General features: G+C 44.8%; 1 protein-coding gene and 1 pseudogene across 1 annotated transcript in view; both read right to left on the reverse strand.

Annotated features, from left to right (window-relative positions):
* TGFBR2 (transforming growth factor beta receptor 2) overlaps nt 1-10650 on the reverse strand; it is an 89852-nt gene extending 79202 nt beyond the window's left edge. The window contains exon 1 of the mRNA XM_055414759.2: nt 10511-10650. Coding sequence (XP_055270734.1) covers nt 10511-10604 — 94 coding nt within the window. The 5' untranslated portion in view covers nt 10605-10650. The remainder of the gene's footprint in view (nt 1-10510) is intronic.
* A 9838-nt stretch (nt 10651-20488) lies between these two features.
* LOC148774072 (small nuclear ribonucleoprotein F pseudogene) lies at nt 20489-20920 on the reverse strand (annotated as a pseudogene).
* Nucleotides 20921-21782: the final 862 nt, after the last annotated feature.

Raw genomic sequence — 21782 nt, forward strand, 5'->3', positions numbered from 1 at the left:
CTATATAGTCTATGGAATTCTCCAGGCCAGAATACTGGAGTGGGTAGCCGTTACCTTCTCCAGGGGATCTTCGCAACCCAGGGATTGAACCCAGGTCTCCTGCATTGCAGGTGGATTCCTTACCAGCTGAGCCACCAGGGAAGCGCAAAAGTCATGGGTTAAATCCTCAATTAATTGACTCGCTTTCAGCAATTTTCTTTTCTGCTAGCCTTAGAGCATTACTTACCCTCGGTTAAAGCAGGCCCTGTAGCTGAGGATGAGTCAAAGTACCCTCATGAAATGGGCAGCTACCCTTCCTTTAATCCTTCCTTCTTTTCCTCAGGGACACAAAAAAGTCTGGTCTGACACACTGAAATCTCTGCAGATCACTTGATACTCCTGTGGAAAGGTTTCCACAATATTACCACAGTGCTTCTCACACTTTAATGTACACATACACGAATAACCCAGAGATCTCGTTAAAATACAGAATCAGATTTGAGGCAGTAGGTCTGGGTAGGGGTCCAACATTCTGCATTTCCCATAATCCCTCAGTGATGCAGATTCTGCTGGCAGCTGGACCGCCCTTTGGGTAGCAAAGTACTGGAGCATCTTCCGTTGCTGTTAGCAGGGGATGATAGAAAGGCATCATTTTTGAACTCAAGAATTTGACCTCATGGCACACTACAGGTCATGAAAGATAGATGTGGAAAGAGAAATGAGGCTCCTGGAGAGTGAGAAAGGAGAGCTAGCAGGGCTGCAGGGAGAGGGGATGGAAAACAGAGGAGGACAGAAGACAAAAAGGCTGGCTGGCCCACTGGGCATTCAAGCGAGTAAGCAGTGATGAGAGAAATTAGAAGAGTGCCCAGGCTGGGTTCAGAGGGTTAGAGATTATTTTAAAACAACGGACCTCAAGGGATTCCAGAACAGTGAATACAAAATGTTACTACTGGGTGTTTTGTTTTTGCCTTTTCACATATTTGAAGGCAATTTTTATCATATGCTCTTTCTTTTTTTTGCTCAATACTATGGGTTTGAGAGACTAAAACAGAAATGTGAGCTGTAATAACAAGACAGTCATCCAAAGCAACAGTCAGAAGATTCCTCCGCTGCTGACTATACAGAAATGCAATTATGGGACTCCGAGCTACTCCCCTGCTGAAAAGAGTATCTGAAAACTGCCCAGATGAAGCAAATTCTGTCCTTTCTGGGAATGTTTTGAGAAAAGAGATGGAGAAATTTTTGAAGGCAAGACAAGACTACTTATACTCAGACAAGTTTCTATTCTTTTCCCCAAAAAGACAGATGCCCCTTCAAGGTTCTCTTTTCCTAAATGTAGAAAAGCATTTCCTAACTCCCTACCTTAGGAAAACCACTCACAGACCTTCTCACCAACTCAGAGGAAGGGGAGGATGCCAACATTGCAATTAACCAGAGGGAAATGGTGTTCCCACCCAAACCCAGGCCGCCTTTCTTTGGCCAGGAGGAGAAAGCGGGAGTTGCAGGAAACATGCTCTTTGGTGAGGATGTCTGCACAGGCACTTGCACTAGGAGATTTCCAAAATAACCGTGGCTTGTTTCTTTTTTTAATAGCATCCATCCCAACAAACTCCAACTGGATGTCTGTGGTATTCATCTGTTCCAATCTGGGATGACTTTCAATAGTTTTCTATTTTGATTAGTTAATGATTATGTTTTCTAAGTCAACATCAATGATTTCCTTTACTAACACCCAGCTCTTTCAGGACAGAAAAAGCTGCAAATCTTATCCAGTTCAATTCTTGTCACTATACATAGAAGAAAAGTGAGACCCAGGGAGCCCAAAGAAGGTAACCAGGCCCCGAGACACCTTGACGGCCAGTATGATGGGGTTTAATCTTCATCAGCAGTCTCCTAGGCAGAGACTTAATCTCAAAACCATGGGTCAAAGCAGGTTTAGATCATTCAAGATCAAGGTTCTGTGATAATTATATATTTACAACTTGTTTTTCTACTTGGCATGGGGCCTCTAAACTAGCAAAATAATGAAGACATTAGGGAAAAAATGTTTTGGTCTGGTGATGTAACAAGGCAGACTTCAGAGTATTTATATGGGGTTGGGGGTGGGGAACATTTAAAATTTATTTTCTAAGTCAACAAGCAAACCCTACCATTAGGCACAGAGTCAGGTCTTCTGGAAGCTGAAGTTTATCAATTTTAAGGGCACTCTTTAAGAAAAAGAATATAAAATTAAGAACAGAAACTTAGATATGAAAGTGAGTATTTAGAATTTAGAGTGGCATCTTACAAATCCCAAATTTTAAGAAGCTGCAGATACCACAAATATAAAATTTAAAAGAAAACAAATTAACTGCTTGATATACCTCTCAGATACATGCTACTACAGTTTTTGGTTGCACTGTCTTTAATCATCTCTTCCAATGGTAGTTCACAATATCTCTAGAGAAAATTTAAAGTAACTCGATACTTCCTCTAGAATTTATAACCATAATTTGCAATTTATTCTTCTTTTCCCCTTCTTTCTGGATGCACTGTGTGGCATGTGGGATCTTAGTTCCCCGACAGGGATTGAACCCGCGTCCCCTGCAGCAGAAGTATGGAGTCTTAACCACTGAACTACTGGGGAAGTCCCTAGAATTTTTTAATTTATTCTTGAATAACTTGGAAGTACTTTTTTGGCTTCATAATTAACTCATGTAGTTGGTATCACATGAATGTTCTGAGACGCCTCTAAATTTGGGGAAGCCTCTGGATCAAGTCTCTTCTGCAGGTGAGCGGTAACTTTCAGGGCATTGCAAGATGTGTTAGACATTCCTGACCTTGATGACACTTGTTGACCGTATTGCCAGGGTCCCCCCTAAGAAGGCAGGCCTGTACCAGGGAGAAGCCTTGAGGTTAAGTTCTATCCACATCATGGCAAAACCACCTTGGCACACCATATATATCCCCCACCCACTTATACATCCTTGAATTCATCCTTGAATTTCCCCAGTCCTTCCAAATAAAGTATCTGTTTTGCTCAGAATACCTAAACTCCTTGATGGCCATGTTTCAGCCAGGGCTATTTCATCTGATGTGTATATTCCATTTTCCCATTAAGGTCACAAGATAGGCCTAATGTCTGACTACCTGGTGTATGGATTAAACATTCTTTTATTTAGAGAAATTAAATAGGATAACATATAAAAAAGGCCAAAGCATTAGAAAAATGTTGGCTATCGCCATTATTTCTCTGAACCCCAGAATCTCCCAGCACCCAGGCTATAAAGGAGAAGTGGTCTGTATCAATTGAGGTGGCCTGTTCAGTCCAGCATAACATTTACGGTCCAGGTACCCAAACCAGACCATCTTGGGTTCAACCCCAGACTAAGCATTTGCTAACTGAGTGGCCTTAGTTAATTTCTCTGATCTCTAGAAGACTTACTACGAGCATTATAAAGTTGACCTGCCTGGAGGTTAAATAATATATATGAAGTGCTCAGGTGGTCCAATCAGTGTAACTAAAATCATAACATTATCAGGAAACCTGTCCACAAAATCTTTCACATGACGCTTCCTCAAGACGAAACACCACCATGGGGTCTTAAGCCACTGTCACCTACTTAGCAAAGTTCTGCTGAGTTCAGGACAACCAGCAGTCATCCACAAAGCAGCAGAGTGACCTTCCTGCCACAGCTAATGAATCCTCCACCACAATTTACACCTTTAACAGAAAAAGTAGAAAATGTTGATAATACACACCTGACTCCCTATTTTCCTTCAAAGACACTCATGTTGATTCTGTGAAGCTACCAGCTCCCTAAAATGCACAGTTTTGACAAAAATACCTTGCACAGTATCCTAAGGGCTTTTTATTTCTTTATACTGTACTGATATTCCTGTTTCGTTAAAAAGGCTTGAGAAGGCCACAGATCACTCAAATAAAATATTTACAATAGGAGAAGAAAACATCCAGATAAGCTGCATCGTGCCTCATGTTCCCAAGACCAAGAGGAAACGCAAGCAAGACACTGGGAAATCTTAAAGAAGCTGTGTAAGCGAAATCCCGGCTAGAACAAGTCAAATGAATAGAGCTTAAGTTTCCTGCAGGAAAAGACAAGCCATGAAAAACTGAATTTCCTCAAGGAGATACAAGACTATGATTATAGCTAAACTCTTAGCCTTTTCATTAATGAGCAATCTCTTTACTCCAGGGAAAATATGATACAACCCACAACAACTAATTTTGTACTTAACACCGCAGCAAAGGCATGAGGTTGGTATAGGTCCACCCCCGGCATCGGAACACCCAGGGCAGCGGCATACAAATGGTGGCCCACGGATCACAGGTCAGAATACTGAAAGTTACAGATCACACTAACCAACTGTTCAGTAAAACAGGTTTGATCCTTCTGCCTCAACTGACAAATGGACCTTCATAACGTCTTAGAAAAGCCCAAGTTCAACTCTCAAACTCTTGACCTGCTCAGAATCCAGCCCTGGAAATGGAGAAACACCATCCCAGACCTTCCTCTTTCCACTGGCTGCTCCATCCGGCACCAAGAGAGACCTCGTGACATGTAAAACTCCCCAGTTTTAACGTTCACGCCCCCAAAACTCCATATATACACAGCTGTGCCTTCGCCACCCCTCAGGCCCACAGACCAGTGGCTACAAAGACCCACAGGAAGATGGGCCCAAAGGTCCACCCGGGCTGTACAAGCTGGTCCATAGCCACCCAAGCAGCATATTCTGAAACTGATCTACAAAGGGGAGACTTTGAGGACTTCCCTGGTGGTCCAGTGGCTAAGAATCCAACTTGCAATGCAGGGGATGCGGGTTCGATCCCTGATCAGGGAACTAAGATCCCACATGACATGGAGCAACAAAGCCCACATGCCACAACTGAGCCCATGGGCCACAGTTAGGGAGGCTGTGTGCCGCAATGGAAAATCCCATGTGATACAACGAAGGTCCTGCATGCAGCAGCTAAGACTCAAGGCAGCCAACTAAATAAATGAATATTTTTAAAAAATAAAAAGGGGAGACTTCGGACTCACAGGCCCAGGGGTTTCCTCATCCCATGGACAGGGGCCTGACCAGAGAAGAATAAAAGCAGTGCCCTCTAAATCCCAGGGCAGAGGCTCCTGTTGCCTGTATACTAAGCCTATATTTTAACTAAGCAGAAAAACTTGGTGAGGGGCAAATATCTTATCGGAAAAGAGAAAAAATAAATTTAAAAAAGAGCTGCATAAAATAAAGGCAGGCAACCTTCCCCAGATACGATCTCACCATCCCACACACTTGCCCCAAGATAAGTCCATTCTAATGATCTATAGCTTCAACCCCGAGAACAGACCTAGGGAACCCTGAAGAAGCTAAGCAGGAAATCCTAAGTTGACCACAGGCAAGGAGGCAGTTGAGTGCCAAGACTGAAAATGCTGATTATGGCAAGTAAAAGAGAGATCCTTTTGGGAGGCAAAGAATATTAACCGCCTACAAGTTTTCCAATGAGTGAGACACCAAAAATCAAGCCACCCCTCTTTGTGAGACTGGATAAATCCTACTCTTCCCGCCCACTCCAGCAGCTGTTGGAGGTCTGTCCACAGATGCTGGTCCCACACACCTGGAATCTAGGGTTGGCAGAGCACATCTGGAGAAGCAGTCAGCCCAAGTCCAACTGCTGTCAGTAGTCAAGGGACGGGTCACTGCAGGGTGTCCCACCACTCAGACGCTATTATTAGGAACGGCCGAGTTTCCCTGGCCAAAGAGACTCTCCCTATCTTGATTTTCTGTAGTACGATGACAGTCAGGAAGGAGGCAGATCACAGGAGCAAAGCAAATCATGATCTCTGGGGCACTGAATGGACATTAGACGGTAAACTCCCCTTTCCTATGACATGCCTTGACTCACTCCACAACTTCCATCTTCACACACATCCACACAGACACACCAAGGAGAAGGGCCGAGCAGAACACAAGGAAGACGAGATTAGAAACTACACACACACACACAGAGGCAAACTTCAAGTGGCCTTGTCCAGACGCCACCTTCCCCATTTATAAAATAAAGATAATTAAACTTGTCTTCTCCATTTTTCCTGAGGATTAAATTAGATCGTAATGTCAGGTCACTGGCTCAGAGCCGGCTCTCAAATGTTACTTCTCTCTTCTCCTTACTTGTCCTTGAGATGAGCCAGTGTGCTTGCTTGGCTTCCCAAACCCCATAACATGCCAGGCAAGAAAGACCATCATCGTTATCCCACCTTGGTCAGAAGCCACAGGTGCATACAGAGCAAAATATTACAAGGGAAAGAAGGAGTGTGAAACATATGGTGAGCATTCCTGCTGCTAATGCCTATCTGCTAAATCACTTCTACTGAAAATCATGAGTTATTCTGGAACGCTGTACCAAAGGCCCCAAAGGGCAGGAGCCAACAAGGTGACAGAGTTATGTTTTTCTGTGGAAATTGGCTAAATAATGCCATGCTGCAGCCAGGAAGGACATTTCCTCCACACCCTATTTTAAACTGTTTTGGTGGTTTGCATCAGACCTAAATAATAGCGACACTGCTCTTCTGCAGACAGCAGCTGCCCCAGGGCCACACTTCCCTTAGACAGACTCTGCTTCACTGCTTGAAAACCCAAACAGAAGACCCTGATGAAAAAAGAAACTTCAAAGCTAAATTTAGATTTCTGCACTTCATTTTTAATGAAAGTCTCCTTTCGACAATTTTCTAGAAAAAAAAAAAGAGGGGGGAATGGATTTGTATTTCCAGTATTCACTGGAAACTATCTTTAGGAGAAAGTTTGAAAAAGTTTTGCAATGGCTTTGAATGCCCTGCACAAATTCAACTGAACGGCTAAAGAGGCTGGATGAAAACTCGCAGCTTTCCACCATGTTTGTCAGAAGTTAAAAGCAGCTTTTCCAATAGATCATCAGAATAAAAGGACAAATGACACAGTATAAAACAGCAAAGTTGCCTATTGAGATCAGAGCCAAACTATTCTCACTAAAAGTAAAGATCTGACCATTCAGACTAAACACCAAACAAACAAACAGTGACTGCCTGGGTGTGAACATGCTCGCCTGGCCTGCCCTGCCTCCCAGAGAATGAAGTGGAGACTCAGTGCAGTGTCTCCTGGGTGCTAAGTGATGCGCCAGGTGTTGCTGAAGACCCTGGAGACAGAAAAACAAGTAAGACAAATCCACTGCCTTTGAGAGAGTCCCACAGAGAATTCTGCCTTACTACTGTTACCAGTCCATCCTAAAGGAGGTCAGCCCTGGGTGTTCATTGGAAGGACTGATGCTGAAGCTGAAACTCCAATTCTTTGGCCACCTGATGCGAAGACCTGACTGATTTGAAAAGACCCTGATGCTGGGAAAGATTAAGGGCAGGAGGAAAAGGGACAACTGAGGATGAGATGGTTGGATGGCATCACCAACTTGATGGACATGGGTTTGGGTAGACTCTGGGAGTTGGTGATGGACAGGGATGCCTGGAATGCTGCGGTTCATGGGGTCGCAGAGTCGGACATGACTGAGCAACTGAACTGACCTGTTACCAGAGAGGCCTGCCCCTTGGAAGGGAACTTCCGCTCCACCCAGGGCACTGAAAGCAGGTTTGCTTAAGAAGACCCTTGAGGAAAGTCTTAAAAGATGACTGTAGATTATCCGAGGCGGCAGGGGTTCCAGACAGTGGCTTGACAAAAGTGAAGTGACACAACTGAGGGCCGGGAACAATCCATTAGAAAAGAATGGATCAATGAAAAAATCTATGTTCAAAGGGACAATGGAGGGACTGGAAGGAAACACTCACCAAAGTGGGCTTTTGACAAAGGGCTCTAGGCTCCATAATACTTCCCAGTGCCCAGGGTTAAAATATGTGTCCTTCTCTGGGTCTCAACACACTCCTATATCTTAGACTCAACAGAGGCAAAGACCAGGCCTGTCTTTTTCCCTCAAGATGCTGTTTCCAGGGCACAAAATGACATTATAAGTACTGTTAAGAAGGAAGAAAGGGTAACGGACATTTTCTGCAACAGCACCAATGAAGTGTCATTCTTAATTGGAAAAATAGGGTTTAATAAATTTTTTAAGTCGTGCTAATAATGGAAATGGAGGCCACGGAGCAGGCACGCTGGTTCTACAGAGCGCAATGTCTCAAGGTGGGGTGCTACACTGAAAAAAGACCAGGAATCCAAAACATGATGCGTATCTGATAAAAACCGGAACTTCAAAATGAGATGGCATTAATGCAAGTGGACTACAGGTAAGAGATGTGCTTTCTGGGAACAAAAGCAAATAGATCCAATTCTAGGCATAGTGGTTTCCAGAACCCTGAGAAAATCAGCAGTGATTTGAGAAAAGAAATTTATCTGTACTGACATTTTCATCAACACTGAGTCCTCAACAAGGATATCCTGTTAGGTATTTGAAAAGTAAAAGTTATATTTTTCAGATCTGAAGAGTTTTCAGACACGTAAAATTCTCCCCCAAAGAGCAATTACTTAATTTGAGGCATTTAGGATAAGTGAGTCTACTAAGTCAAAAACAAAAATAAGATACCTTTAAGTAATGTCTTAGTGAAGTTTGTCCATATACTGAAATCCTTGGCTCACCTGTCAATATCCTAAATATAAGATGGAATTTTTTTTAAGTAACCCAAGAGAAGGCTATAAAAAAAGCTTATTTCTTCCCTTACTATGCATTAAGATATTTTGAAAAATGTCACAACAGGTTACTAATTATGTTAGGAAAATCCTGAAACCACTGACTTTCATGGAAAAGTAAATACAAGTGGAATTAGGTTTCCTATCTTGATTACAGCTACCTTTGACCTTTAACTATCTTCAAAAATGTAACTTCAAATGAATACCAATTACAAGGGTTAAACCATTTTGTGGCTTTAATTCCATAAAAATATGAAATCTGTGGGTTCTGCAATGCTGTTTAAAAGCACAAATAAAAAGCCAGTTGGCTTTTAAGCTAATTGTTTAAGAGTGTGTATATGGATGAACTGAGACTGACTCATGAACTACTGAGTCTGGAATTTGCAAATCATAAATCTGATCCTTGTAAACAAACCCGAACAGAATCAGGGCCCACTAATTTCCTTCTTTCATAAACTGAAACAAAAGTTTTAATGATTTCTAATGTAAACTGAAAACTAAGGGTGCCATTTAAAATATTAACAAAATATAACTTGGTTTTTAAGAGTCTGGGGTATAATCAGAGTCAAACATTCTGGTACTGCAACGTAAGAAAGCACCCAAGAATGAAACAGCGGACTGTCAGTAAACTGCAGAACTCAAATTTGTGTTAGAATCTTTTTATTTACAATACTGCTGCTTCCTCATTCTATTAAAAACTCTCCATGCCACCTTCAACATAAAACATAATGCTTAAAAGCTGTCAATCCACTTCAAGTACTATGGAATGTCCTGTGTAGAAACTCCTCCACATTTCTTCCAGACAAAACCAAAAGTGGTCTGCCTCTGGCACTCGGTAAACAGAACGTGTCCTCAAGAGTGAAGGGGGCTGTCTGATCCTCTGCATTTCATCCCTAATCCACGCAGGGCAACTCCCAGTCATCAAAAGCAAGGAGAGAGACATAAGATGATAAAGATGAAGGGAACTAAAATGATCCAGACCTAACCACGTCCTTTCACAGATGAGGAGACTGAGGCCCACGAAGGTCCAAAGACTCTGGGTCTGTTACCAGATCCCAGATGCATATACTCAGTTCCGCAGCTAAGAGTTGCAAAATTTTCTAACTGTCGAGGTCTCAGGGGTTGGATACTTTCCATAACAAATCCTTAAGAGCGCAATTTCTGCATTTTTCTCCCCTCAAAACCCTCTAGACATCAAGATCAGGTGGGCAGGGGGATTTAAGATTTTAACCCCTCTGTTTCCACCAAACCACTGCAGAGAGCCTTCGAGCCCGGAAGGCGGGGCTGTCCTGCTCCAGGCAACACCTCAGGCACCCAGCAGGCACTCAGTAAACACTCCACCTTCCACCTGACAAGCCCCCACTCTGGCCTCATCCATGCCTACCCCAAGTGGAACCAGACAACTTTCCTTTGGCAATCGCTCTCTTCCTCGAAACTTTGCTAAAGTTACCCCGGACCAAGAGGCCGGTCCGGGGGCATGTGACCCTGGGAAGGAGCAGAGAACGGGGGACCCTGCCCTTTCGGGGCGCTGGGCCACCCCAGGCCCGGACCAGGTGTGCCCGCCGCTCACTCCGAGGCCCGCCGCGTCCTGCCTCCGCCGATCACCAACTTCTCAAACTTCCCTTTCCGGGGGTGGGGGCGGCCCGGGACGCAGCGCCCTTCCTGCCCGCACAAAGGGGACCGGGCGCCCTGCGCGCCCCCCGCCGAAGCCGCTTTCCTGGCCTTTGGAAAGAACAGCCCACCCGTCCCAGCACAAGGCACCGGGGCACGGGGACCCAGGCCACGTCCCGGCTTCCGCCCGCCTCCCAGGCCGACTGTCAAGCGCAGCCCGGCGGGGACCGGGGACCCCGGCGCCGAGCGCAGGCGGGGAGCCACTCACCCGACTTGGGAACGTGCGGCGGGATCGTGCTGGCGATGCGCGTCCACAGGACGACGTGCAGCGGCCACAGGCCCCCGAGCAGCCCCCGGCCCATGGCAGCCCCCGCCGCTCCTCATAGACCGGCCCGAGCGCGGACGCCGCGCCCCGCGCCCTGCGGACCCGCGCCGGGCGCCCAGCAGCGGTGCGGCCAGATGTGGCGCCGCGGGCCGCGGGGAGGCTGGCGGCGGGCGCGGCGCAGGGGGCCCGGCGGCCGAGGGGAGCGGAGCTGGAGGCCGGCCCGGCCGGCGGCTGCGCGCGCGGAGTGTCGTCGGGCCCGGCGTGCGAGTGACTCACGACTTCGCCCGGGCGCCGCGGGGGAAACAGGAAACTCCTCGCCAACAGCTGGGCAGGACCTCTCTGCTCGGAGCCCGCTCCCCGGCTCGGCTCCCGGCCCTCGCCCTCTCTCGCAGCTGCCAATCACTGCCCCGGGACCGGCCCCTCCGGGGCTTTGGCAAACTTTCAGCGCCCCGCGCTGCCCTCCACGTTCCCCGCTCCGAGCACTGCTGAGCAATAAGCGCACAAGTTCCAGAAAGTCTCTGAACGCAGGGTGTATGTGCACTTTCCAGAGCACCCCCCAAACCAGCATCCTCCCACTTCCCTACAACCCTCTTCGGGCTGCTCCTAAGTGCCTCAGAGCGGGGTTTTCAAACTTCAAGTGGCTACCCAGGAGTAGATGCTAAAATCCGAGTTGTTAGCACAGTTTTTTTCCCCCAATAAAGTAGTATTTCCTCATTAGACTTTTGTTTCAATTAATTGTGTTTGCCTACACCGTCACATTGTAAAACGTTTATCTTACTGCAGGTGGAAAACTTCAATGTGCCCACGGACCCCCTGAAAATCCTGTTAAAAGGCAGCTTCTGCTTCAGCATGTCTTAAGAGGCAGCATTTCTGATGAGCTCTTGGGTGATGCCTCCCAGTTGGAATCGCCTCTTTCTTTTCTGGGAGTGACTCAGTGAGCAATTACTAATACAAGTCATCACAGAGTGATAATCTTAACGGGAAATGTTACCTTCGGAATGTATCAGGTAGGGCAGAAAGGGTGAGAGCAAAAGTGGCCTGGGGTCATCTGAGTGCCAGGGTTTGCCTTCCAGCACTGTCTGCGATAGGACAGGACCCTGAGCCCCTCCCTGCAAAAGGGGACATGGGTGAGAGCAGAACAGGATGAACTTCCAACTTCCCCATCTCAGTAATGTGGCCAGGTCTGCCCCAAACAATCCTGGTGTATATTTGCTTCAAAGCTCAATTATTAGCAGGCCCCCTTCTCTTTCCCATGCGTCCTGGTTAGATACGCTCACCCTACATCTAGCCCTGAAAGATTTAGATTCAGTACAGCCCTCTGGTCAGAGATCTTCCAGCAGGTTACACAATAAAACTCTTTTATCTGAGAGAAAGCTTGTTTGCAGAGGCAGGTGGCCAGCCTTACTGAGAATAAAGGCAACTAGCTCTCCCTGGAAACCCAACCCTGCCATCTCCCTGTCAATCTCAAGAATTCTTTTGTGTGATCCTGGAACAACCTTAAGTCTTGTCACCACTGCTCCACCCAGGTTGGAAGCTGCCTCTGCATGCATCTTTTAGGAAAAGACCACTTCCTAGCTCTAGAATTTAGGATGCAGGAAGTGGGATGAAATCAGCAGGGCTGGGCACCTTCCTTCCCATCAACGGCCTTGCCAAAGCCACTTGAGTGATGGAGGAAAGTTGAGTTCAAAATCCGTTTCTCCTGTTTCCTCTGCAGTCGCCACCCAGGCCACCACCATCCCTTGTGGCCTGGAGTAGGAGTTTCCCATCCAGGCATCCCCAGTCTGGGCCATTCTGGGCCTTTGCACGCCATTTCTCAAATTAGAGTGGAAGTCAATTTTCCAAAAGGCAAACCTGCTTGTACCAACCCTTCTATTAAAGCCATCTGAAGACCTCCCGCAGCTCTTGAGCTAGAGGATAGGAACAAGCTCCTTTAAGGTGCCCTGGAGCCCCTTCCTCTCTTGTGACCTTCCCCGGTTTCTCCTCTTCCACTGAGAGCATCTCTAACTTCCTAGAACTTGCCCAGAGTGTGTTCCTCCCCGCTCCACCAGAGGCATGTGCACTCCCCTTCTGCTTCCTGTCCTCCCTTCCACCCAGCCTGCTCCTGGTCTTCCTGGGTGAATCCTGACTTCCTTGATGGGCAAGCTTTCCCCGCCCTCCCTTTTATTATAGATTCACTTGGCACCATAGGCCTCTCCTTTTTAGCACTTGCTACACCTGCAGTTTTATAATAATTTGTGTCATTTTTTTCCTTTCCATTCTCCCAATTCATGTCCAGATTTCTCGAGGACAGGAATTATATATCTTTTCCTCCACTCACTTGTATACTCAGGACCTAGCACAGAATAGGTGTTTAAGAGACATTTGTTATGTGAATAAAATGAGGTAATCAAGATTCAGAAGAACACTGTACTTAATCATCCTATTTAATCACTTGGGACAAGGCATTCTATTACCTAACAAACTGAGATATAAACAAGCTAGATTTTAGCTGAGGATGATGTCATACTACTTCCTTTTCTTACAAATGGAGAAGTATGTGGTTTTGTTTCTTTCTTTTTTTTAAACTCACCCAAGTTCCTCTGGCCAGTATACATACACTCACTTCCTTACTCCCAGAAGCACAGTGAGGCAAATAAATACCTAATCGATTCCAAAGGCCTTCTTTTCTATATTTATTGCATGCAATGAACATAGATATTCTACATTCTTAGAGGCCAGGTTTAAGGTATTTGAATCCAGGACGGAATATTTAACCGGTGATCTCTGTTGTTGTATATGATTAATACTGATTTTAATTTTGTTTGCCTTTAACATTTCTAATATCATCTTCAATCCCCTATGAAATTGAGAGTCTGAATTCAGCATTGCCAAGCGCAGACTCATCTTTCAGAAACCACTAAGGTGAAATCAGAGTCATGTAAACTCACGTATACTGCAATTTGACAATCTTACAAATCTGTCAATATGACCTTCCTTTGGGGATTCTCACTGTAAGAACAGTCTGATACCCTTAAGCGATGGTCCTCACACATAGCTGCATATTTAACTTGTTATCTACTGTGCATTCACACAAGCAGTTAAGATCCAGTTGCAAAATTTACAGATGGAAACAAAAACTAAAAGTGTGACTCCGGGCTTGAAAAACAAGGAGGGGGAGTTTTCTCTGGTTGTCTAGTGGCTAAGACTCCGAGCTCTCAATACAGGGGGCCCAGGTTCAACCCCTGGTCAGGAAGCTAGATCGCACATGCAGCAACTAAGACCAGCACAGCCAAGTAAAAAAATAAATAGAAGGCTGGAGTTAGAAAAGGAAAACAAGGGGGTAATTTTTATGTTCTGATCAAATTGAAAAACAATAAAAACCAACTTGAACAAAAGTTACACAGCTTGTGTATCTTCATTTTTCCAGCTTTACAAACTCTGAACATACACACAGAAAACAACTGGACTGGATCAAAATGTGGTTACTGCAAGTCTTGCATCTCCCAGCTGTGATGAGGCAAGAACTTTCCACTCCCCTCAACTTTCTGACATGCAGCTGTTGAGGTTACTGGAACTAAAGCAGTGGTCAGGGAAATTCCTCTCCATGTACCTTGGCCATTCTGCATCTTCAGCTCTTACCTCTGGGCCAATTTTCCTTCCACTGTGAAGCTGACCGACAGCTGAGACAGCAGTGAATGTGTGAGGGGCACCCTGCCTCTCAGTTCATCCAGGATGCTACCTCCTCCAGGAAACATGTGATTCCTCCAACCTAATGCCATCCCTCATCCCCCAGGGAGAACCCTAGGAGCATTTAGTTTATTTAACCTATCAGGCTTCGTTGGTGGCTCAGTGGTAAAAGTTTTGTCTCCCAGTGCAGGAGACTCAGTTCTATCCCTGGGTTGGGAAGATCTCCTGGAGGAGGAAATGGCAACCCACTCCAGTATTCTATCCTGGGAAATCCCATGGACAGAGGAACTTGGCAGGCTATAGTCCATGGGGTCTCAAAAGAGTCGGATACGACTGAGTGACTAAACAACAACCTATTTTTAAAATGTTTTGTCCCATTTTGACATGGAGCATATTCGTTTATTTGGAGGAATTCTAACCCACCAATTATAAAATCTTTGAAAGCACAGATTTTTCTCAGCTGTGAACCCAACTCTGTGCCCTACAATATTCAACGTATGTCTGTCTTCACAAGAAAAATGAGTGTCTTTCTCTACTCCGTTTTCATTTCCTTGTTTGCAGTTCTCCAGATATTCATAGAAACTGCAATTCTGCCACATGTTTACAGAAAGCATGAACAGCTTATTTTGGAGACAACAAAACCTTCTAAAATCACAAAAGTAATATATGTTCATTTTAGGTAGAAAAATTCTGAAATATAGATAAGTCGAAGACAGAAAATGAAAAGGATCCTTAACCCTGTCAGCCAAAGACAATCCCTTAACTTTTGGAGCATGTCCTCACAGTATTACTCTACTTTTCACCTTGCAGGTAAGCACACATAAGCAACTGAGGTTCAGAAAGACTGAGTTTGGCCAAGGTTGCAGAATAGTAAGGGCCAGAGTGTGGCTGCGAAAGAGGCCTGTCCAGCTCTGGAGTCTCCACTGTAGGGTAAGCTGATCAGGGTGGATCCACCTGCACCCTGTATTCTGAGAAGACTCTGGAATGATCAGCGCCACCCTTTGCTGTTGCTTCCTCGTCTCTTACTCATTACTGAGCCTATGCAGCCCCCTGTCTGGTGGAAAGTCCTTTTGTTCGGCTCACACCTGGGTCTGCAACCAATACACCCGGTAGGCACAACTCAGTCGGAATCTTGTCTAACGTTATAGATACTTGCATATCATCTCCTTCCTTTGACTGCCCTGTTGCTTCTGTATCCCCTTGGTACTGACTGAATTGTATCCCCAACATTCACAGATTGAAGCCCTACCCTACAACATGACTGTATTTGAAGGTAGGCTCCTGACCCGCTGTGACTGATGTCCTCACAAGGAGAGGAAGAGACACCAGGGACGTTGCTGTGAATACACAGAGAAAAAGCCATGTGCACTTACAGTGAGAAGGAGGCTGCCTGTGAGCCAAGAACACAGGTTCCAGCAGAAACCGAACCTGCCAACACCCTGACTTTGGACTTCCAGCCTCTCAAACTGTGAGAAATAGATTTCTGTTGGGTAAGCCATGGAGTCTGTGGTATTTTGCTATGGCAGCCCTAACAAACTGTCCACCCCACTTTCTACCTGCTTCTCTAGCTTCTCCTCAATATCTTCACAGGTTTGTTCTCATCCAGTCATCATTGGTCAACGCGGGTTCTTACTGTTTGTTCTCTGCCCCTTCTCTCGTTCTTTCTGTGGAACACAGCTATTTCTATGACTTTACTGATCTATGATTTCCAAATCTAATTATCAAGCTCTGGTTTCTCACTTAAGCTACAATTATTCCAACTGCCTACTTCATGGGCGTTCCACTGGCACCACATGCTCATTATTCTAAAATTGGACTCCAGAATATCTGCCCTGTGGTACATTTCTGATATGAAGAAAAGGCTCTATCTTTAATGAGTAACCCATGCCAGAAACATAAAAATCAGCTAAAGAGTTTGCCTCTATTTGACCCCCCAGAACCAACTGAGAATTAGGATCTATCTCTTTATTTTCTACATACTGAGTCTGTTCTGCTCTCATCCTCAACACTGGCATTTTAGTTCTATCTCTCATTACTTCATAGAGTCTTATGTCAGTTTCCTAATCTTTTCACCTCTTCAATCTCACCCATTCTACTGCATTCTTCACTGCTACCAAAATGCTCCCCACCGAAATTATAACAATCACATTTAAAATTATCCAGTGGCTTCCTCTTGCCTTCAGGATAGAATTTCAGCCTACTGTCCATCCATTTACTCGACCAGCATTTGATTCTCTACTGTGACCCAAATACTCTTTAAGCACTGAAGACATGAGGACTCAGAAAATGTAGTCCTAGCTTTAGTTGAAGGGCATTAGGCTGTCTTTATGATCTAATGTGAGACATATATAAGTAAACACACGATGTTAATAAATCTGATTATATGATCAGCACAGTGGTGATGAGCTCTGAGTATCATGGGAGCAGACAGGCAACAGAGGCCATTAATCTAGCTTAAGAGTAAGAGAGGGCCCAGAGGAAGAAATGCCTTTTGAGCTGAATCTTGAAGGATGGTCAGGTGAAGGCATAAGGAAAGACGTTACAGGTACACAGAATGGCAGCATGAAAACACAATGTGTGACCGTGAAGCGCATAAGGACAAGCAAAGATCTCAGAATGCCTAGATCATAAATACGAGGGGATTTTAGATGGACTGCTTTGGCCCCAATTCTGCATACCTCCCTCAATTCATGCTCTTTGCCTTGGATCTGTATGGCTCTTCTCACTAGAGGCAAAGAGTTCATAAAGTCAAACACTGGTCTGAGGCTTGTTATGTGGATGGTGGATGGGAAATATCTAATGTGAAATTACAGTGTTATCTGAAGTTATATACAATTATGTAATTGTTCTACAATGTTGGTTGTAGTATATAAGCTGTATATAAGCAGTTACAGAACGTGGCCAACACTGTTACTTGCTTGTACAAAATCTATTCTCCCCTTTCCATACTGCTCTCAGAAATCCAATTTTGATTAGGATGTGACTTTACAACTTAGGGAAAGGACTCATCCTTTTTAACGGTAGATATATGATCCAATTTTGCACAAAGACATGCAAGAAGAAATCTGATTGGGGCTTGTGAGAAAGATTTTTTCTTTATGTGACTACAAAGCAGTGCCAAGGAAAGCCACATGCCCCTCACCACTTCTGTCTCCTGCCTTTGGACACGATGAGCAGACACTGACACAGAGACAATGCCATGACCTTTCAACAATGAGAGGGATGCCAAACATATCGCAGTAGAACCAGTGAGTCAATAAGGCAGCTTCCTCCATACGGATGTTACCTGACTGAGGTAGCGACGCCCTCAGAATTGGCTGTGATCCCTTCCTCCCCTCACGGACTCACACGTTGCTTTCTGCATCCAGAGGTGAGATGGGGTCTATATTTTATTTTCCCTCTCCTTTAAAGGGCTGGTTTTGTACTTTCACCAATAGAATATGTTGGAAATGACACAACACCAGTTCAAGGACTAGTCTCAAAAAGGGACTTCCTCTCTCAGAAATGAGTTACCAGGTAAGAAGTCTACATACCCTGAGACTGTCATGCTCTGAGGAAGCCCAAGCTAGCCACGTGAGACCACATGGAGAAAGAGGCCCCCAGCCAGGCACCAGCTATCCCAGCAGCCCGACTGAAGCACCAGACACGTGAGTAATGAAGCTATCTTGAACGTTCCAGCCCCAGAAAATGCAGAGGGAATAGGCTCAGTGAGTTCAATCCAGATGGCAGAATCATGAGACATAATAAACAGATATTGTATAAGTCATTAGTTCCAGACAAAATCATTCTTAATACAGAGAAGTTCACTGATCATAAGGAAAGAGGAAGATGCTCTAGTCACCATATGGCTATTAATCTGTGCACCAAATACGAATCATATCAACTATGAATTAAGAGCTGTAGAATTTCTCCAATTATCTTGTGAGTTACACAATTATATTTATGTATTTGTTCTCATAAATACATAGGAATATGTATTTGTATGTTTATTATATGTTGCGGACATGTAAATGTACCAAAATTTTGAGAGTTTTGTTTTAGCAGTTCTCCATTTTCACACATTAATAAGGCATTTCAAAACCCCAAAGGGGGTGCTTCCCTGATGGTCCAGTGGCTAGGACTCTGTGCTTCCAATGCAGGGGACCCAGGTTGAAAAGCTGGATCCCATATGCCCCAAATAAAAGATTTCACATGCCACAGCTGAGACCCGGAGAAGACAGTAAAAGCAAGTATTAGGTGTCATGGTCCAGGGGGGGTTGGAAAAGAATTTCCAGACATGAGACTGAACGAGAGGAAAATAAAGTTTATTGGAGAGGGAGACGCTGTTAGAGCAGCGGGCCAGCTCAAGGGAGAACCAACGTTGAACCACTTTTATAGCCAGGGTACAAGGAGTGGGACAGGGGTCTTGCGGGTGGTTTGCTGATTGGATGAGGCAGTATACTGGGTGGGGGAAGAGTAGGGCAAATGCCTCCTCCCTGTGAGGGGGGAGGGGAGACAGGTTACACTGTTCCATGAATAGTTACAACGTGGGGGAGGGAAGGAGGATAGGGTCTGGTTTTTCCATTCCCGCATTCCAAGACCCTCCTCTGTTCAACCTGCTCTTTCATCCTTGGGTCACCGAATTCCAATTCTTTGGCCCCTTTTGATACCTGCTCATCTCTAACTATCTACTTATTTCCCTTCTCAGGCGTTTGGGAAAGGGGCAATGGCCACTGGCTTCTTTAGGCTGTACTGGGGCATCGCGGGGCTCTGGGCTCCCTTTGCCTGTTCTCTGCCAGGATGCATTTACGGAGGGAGATGAGAGTCACGGAATGATAAGGAGGCTTGTTTCAGCGTTGTCGGGGTGTTGGCCAGGGAATATTCTTGTCACACTACCACTTGGAGGTCTGTTGTATTCTAGAAGAAACAAACTTAACAAGAAAGTTAAAGATACATGGCCCAAAGATTAAAGAAGTAGAAAAGCTGCTCAGGAGCTAGCCAGGAGAACCAGGACCAGATATTGGTTCATGACGTGTTTCTCTAGGTACGAGAAGATGCAAGAATTTGGGCTCATAAAATCTTTACCTGAAAACATCTGACTACCTGAAAGCCGGTTCTTCTGGGTTTTTCCCAGAGCACAGGGTACCTTATTTCTGATCCCCACCCTGAGCTCCTTTCAGGTGGTGTTGAAGGTCAGCAGCTTGCAGTGGTCATGATGTAATCTTTGCAGAGGCAGCTGGCGAGTGCCGACTTCCAGTCCCTTCATAGCCCCATATTTGACCATGCTTTGGGTGCATTTCCTGGCCACTGTGTCCCGCAGTGCTGGGAAGGCTCATTCCCAGGTTTAACAAAGATTCCATTGACAGGCCCATCGGTGTGCTGTTACTGGACCAGGCACTGAGAGAAGCAAAGGTCTCTGAACCATACCTGTGTTACCAGCCTCTTGGTCCAGGAAAATACTCCCTCCTGATCCTTCTTACCATATCTGCTGCTGCTGCTGCTAAGTCACTTCAGTCGTGTCCGACTCTGTGTGACCCCATAGACAGAAGCCCACCAGGCTCCCCCTCCCTGGGATTCTCCAGGCAAGAACACTGGAGTGGGTTGCCATTTCCTTCTCCAATGTGTGAAAGTGAAACCATATCTAGAGTTACATTATTACAATCACTGATCTCATATGGAACTGCACATTAGCCTTTTATCACAGGCTCAGTCACATGTTTGGTAACGTAAGAAACAAGTGACACAGAGAACAGTACAGGGAACAGTCATTAGTAAGGTCACAAGCAAGAACTTAAGTCAAGAACCTTCGTTAGGTAAAGCCTAGTCTAATTGGAGAAGGAAATGGCAACCCACTCCAGTGTTCTTGCCTGGAGAATCCCAGGGAAGGGGGAGCCTGGTGGGCTTCCGTCTAGTGTTAATCTCCTGGGTGTACATCATGGAGCATCTGATTTTTATCTGAAGATTGGTAACTATCTCAGAAGTGAGTCTTCGTAAACACTAGACCTTAATTAACAAAACTAGAAACTTAGTTTAACACTGAACAAAACTTAATATTCAGTGAAACATGATTTTTTTCATTATGAGGGCATTAACCCTGTAGCCAGGGAAGGCTTTAACCCATCAAATAAAAATGAGGTTTGTCAGGGAGCCGGGAAAACCCAAGCAGCTGTCTTGGATTTCCCATAGCCCTGACTCTTTGATTTACAGCTACTGTTCACCCATTTTTTTTTAATTTTATTTGAAAATCAGATTTTTATTGTTTACAAATATATATAAAAAAATCCCCCCCCAAAGATGCTATTCTCTCATTTCCCCATCTTCTTCTTTTTCAACACCCCTGATATAAAGGACATTATTACACCTTATTAAAACTTCACCCAGATGTCCAGACAATGCTCCATCTATGTATTCTTCTGTATTTGCAAGCTGCATGTTCATATAGCCATCTACAGACACCAGGTAGCCTTTGTACTCCATTCCCCATTTAAGCTTCACCATTACTGGCTTTCCTGTTAATCCGTTGAGGAAAGGCTTGGGGTTGACGGGCAAACTCATCGCGACTACTTTTGCGGTAGTGGGGAAATGCTGCAGGATACTCGCCGGTGACGCAACTATCGTGCGACCCTCGCGACTGAAGTAACCACACTGTTCACCCATTTTTAATTCCTCCATTTCAGAGTAGACTGTTGCCATGTTTTAAGGACATTAGGATAGCAAAAGTTTAACCGTGAGGGCTTATTTTTTGTAGAAGCAGAATGAGTTTTGTCTACATGTACCGTAAACTTAAATAATGCTTCTTTACCAAAGTAACAAAAGATTTAAAAAAACAAATATAAATCACTTAAAGGCAAAGAAATTAATAATCTGTTATTGAAAGTTGCATTCTAAGAAAACTTTGTTTTCTTGACATAGAGAGTAGACTAAATTATAGTCTGTTACGTTTACCAGATAACAAACAAGCAAAATTTGTTTATCGGTTTATCTCAGAAAAGTCTTTTCCATAAATCTTGAAGTAGCAGTATTCTTGAAAGGCACTGGAGTGAAACCATATAGGGTTTCCTTCATAGCTCAGCTGGTAGGAAGGAAGATCTTCCTCAGCTGTGTTAGGAAGATCCCCTGGAGAAGGGATAGGCTACCCACTCCAGTATTCTTGGGCTTCCCCTGTGGCTCAGCTGGTAAAGAATCTGCCTGCAATGCAGGAGACCTGGGTTCAATCCCTGGGTTGAGAAGATCCACTGGAGAAAGGAAAAGCTACCCACTCCAGTATTCTGGCCTGGAGAATTCCATCAACTGTATAGTACGTGGGGTCGCCAGAGACAGCAGACTAAATTACAGTCTGTTACCAGTTTATCAGATAACAAACAAGCAAACTTTGTTTATCGGTTAATCTCAGAAAAGTCTTTTCCATAAATCTTGAAGTAGCAGTATTCTTGAAAGGCATCAGAGTGAAACCATATAAGACAAGTTTAAAATCTGATTAAATTGCAATTGCCCGAGTAGCTTGGTCATTGCTGTGATATGTAACACTTTAATATGGTAACTAGAATTATAGTTGACCACATTTTATCAG

This window comes from Moschus berezovskii, chromosome 24 (genome assembly GCF_049115385.1).
Source record: "Moschus berezovskii isolate FMDL1 chromosome 24, NW_MosBer_1.0, whole genome shotgun sequence".
Taxonomy (NCBI): domain Eukaryota; kingdom Metazoa; phylum Chordata; class Mammalia; order Artiodactyla; family Moschidae; genus Moschus; species Moschus berezovskii.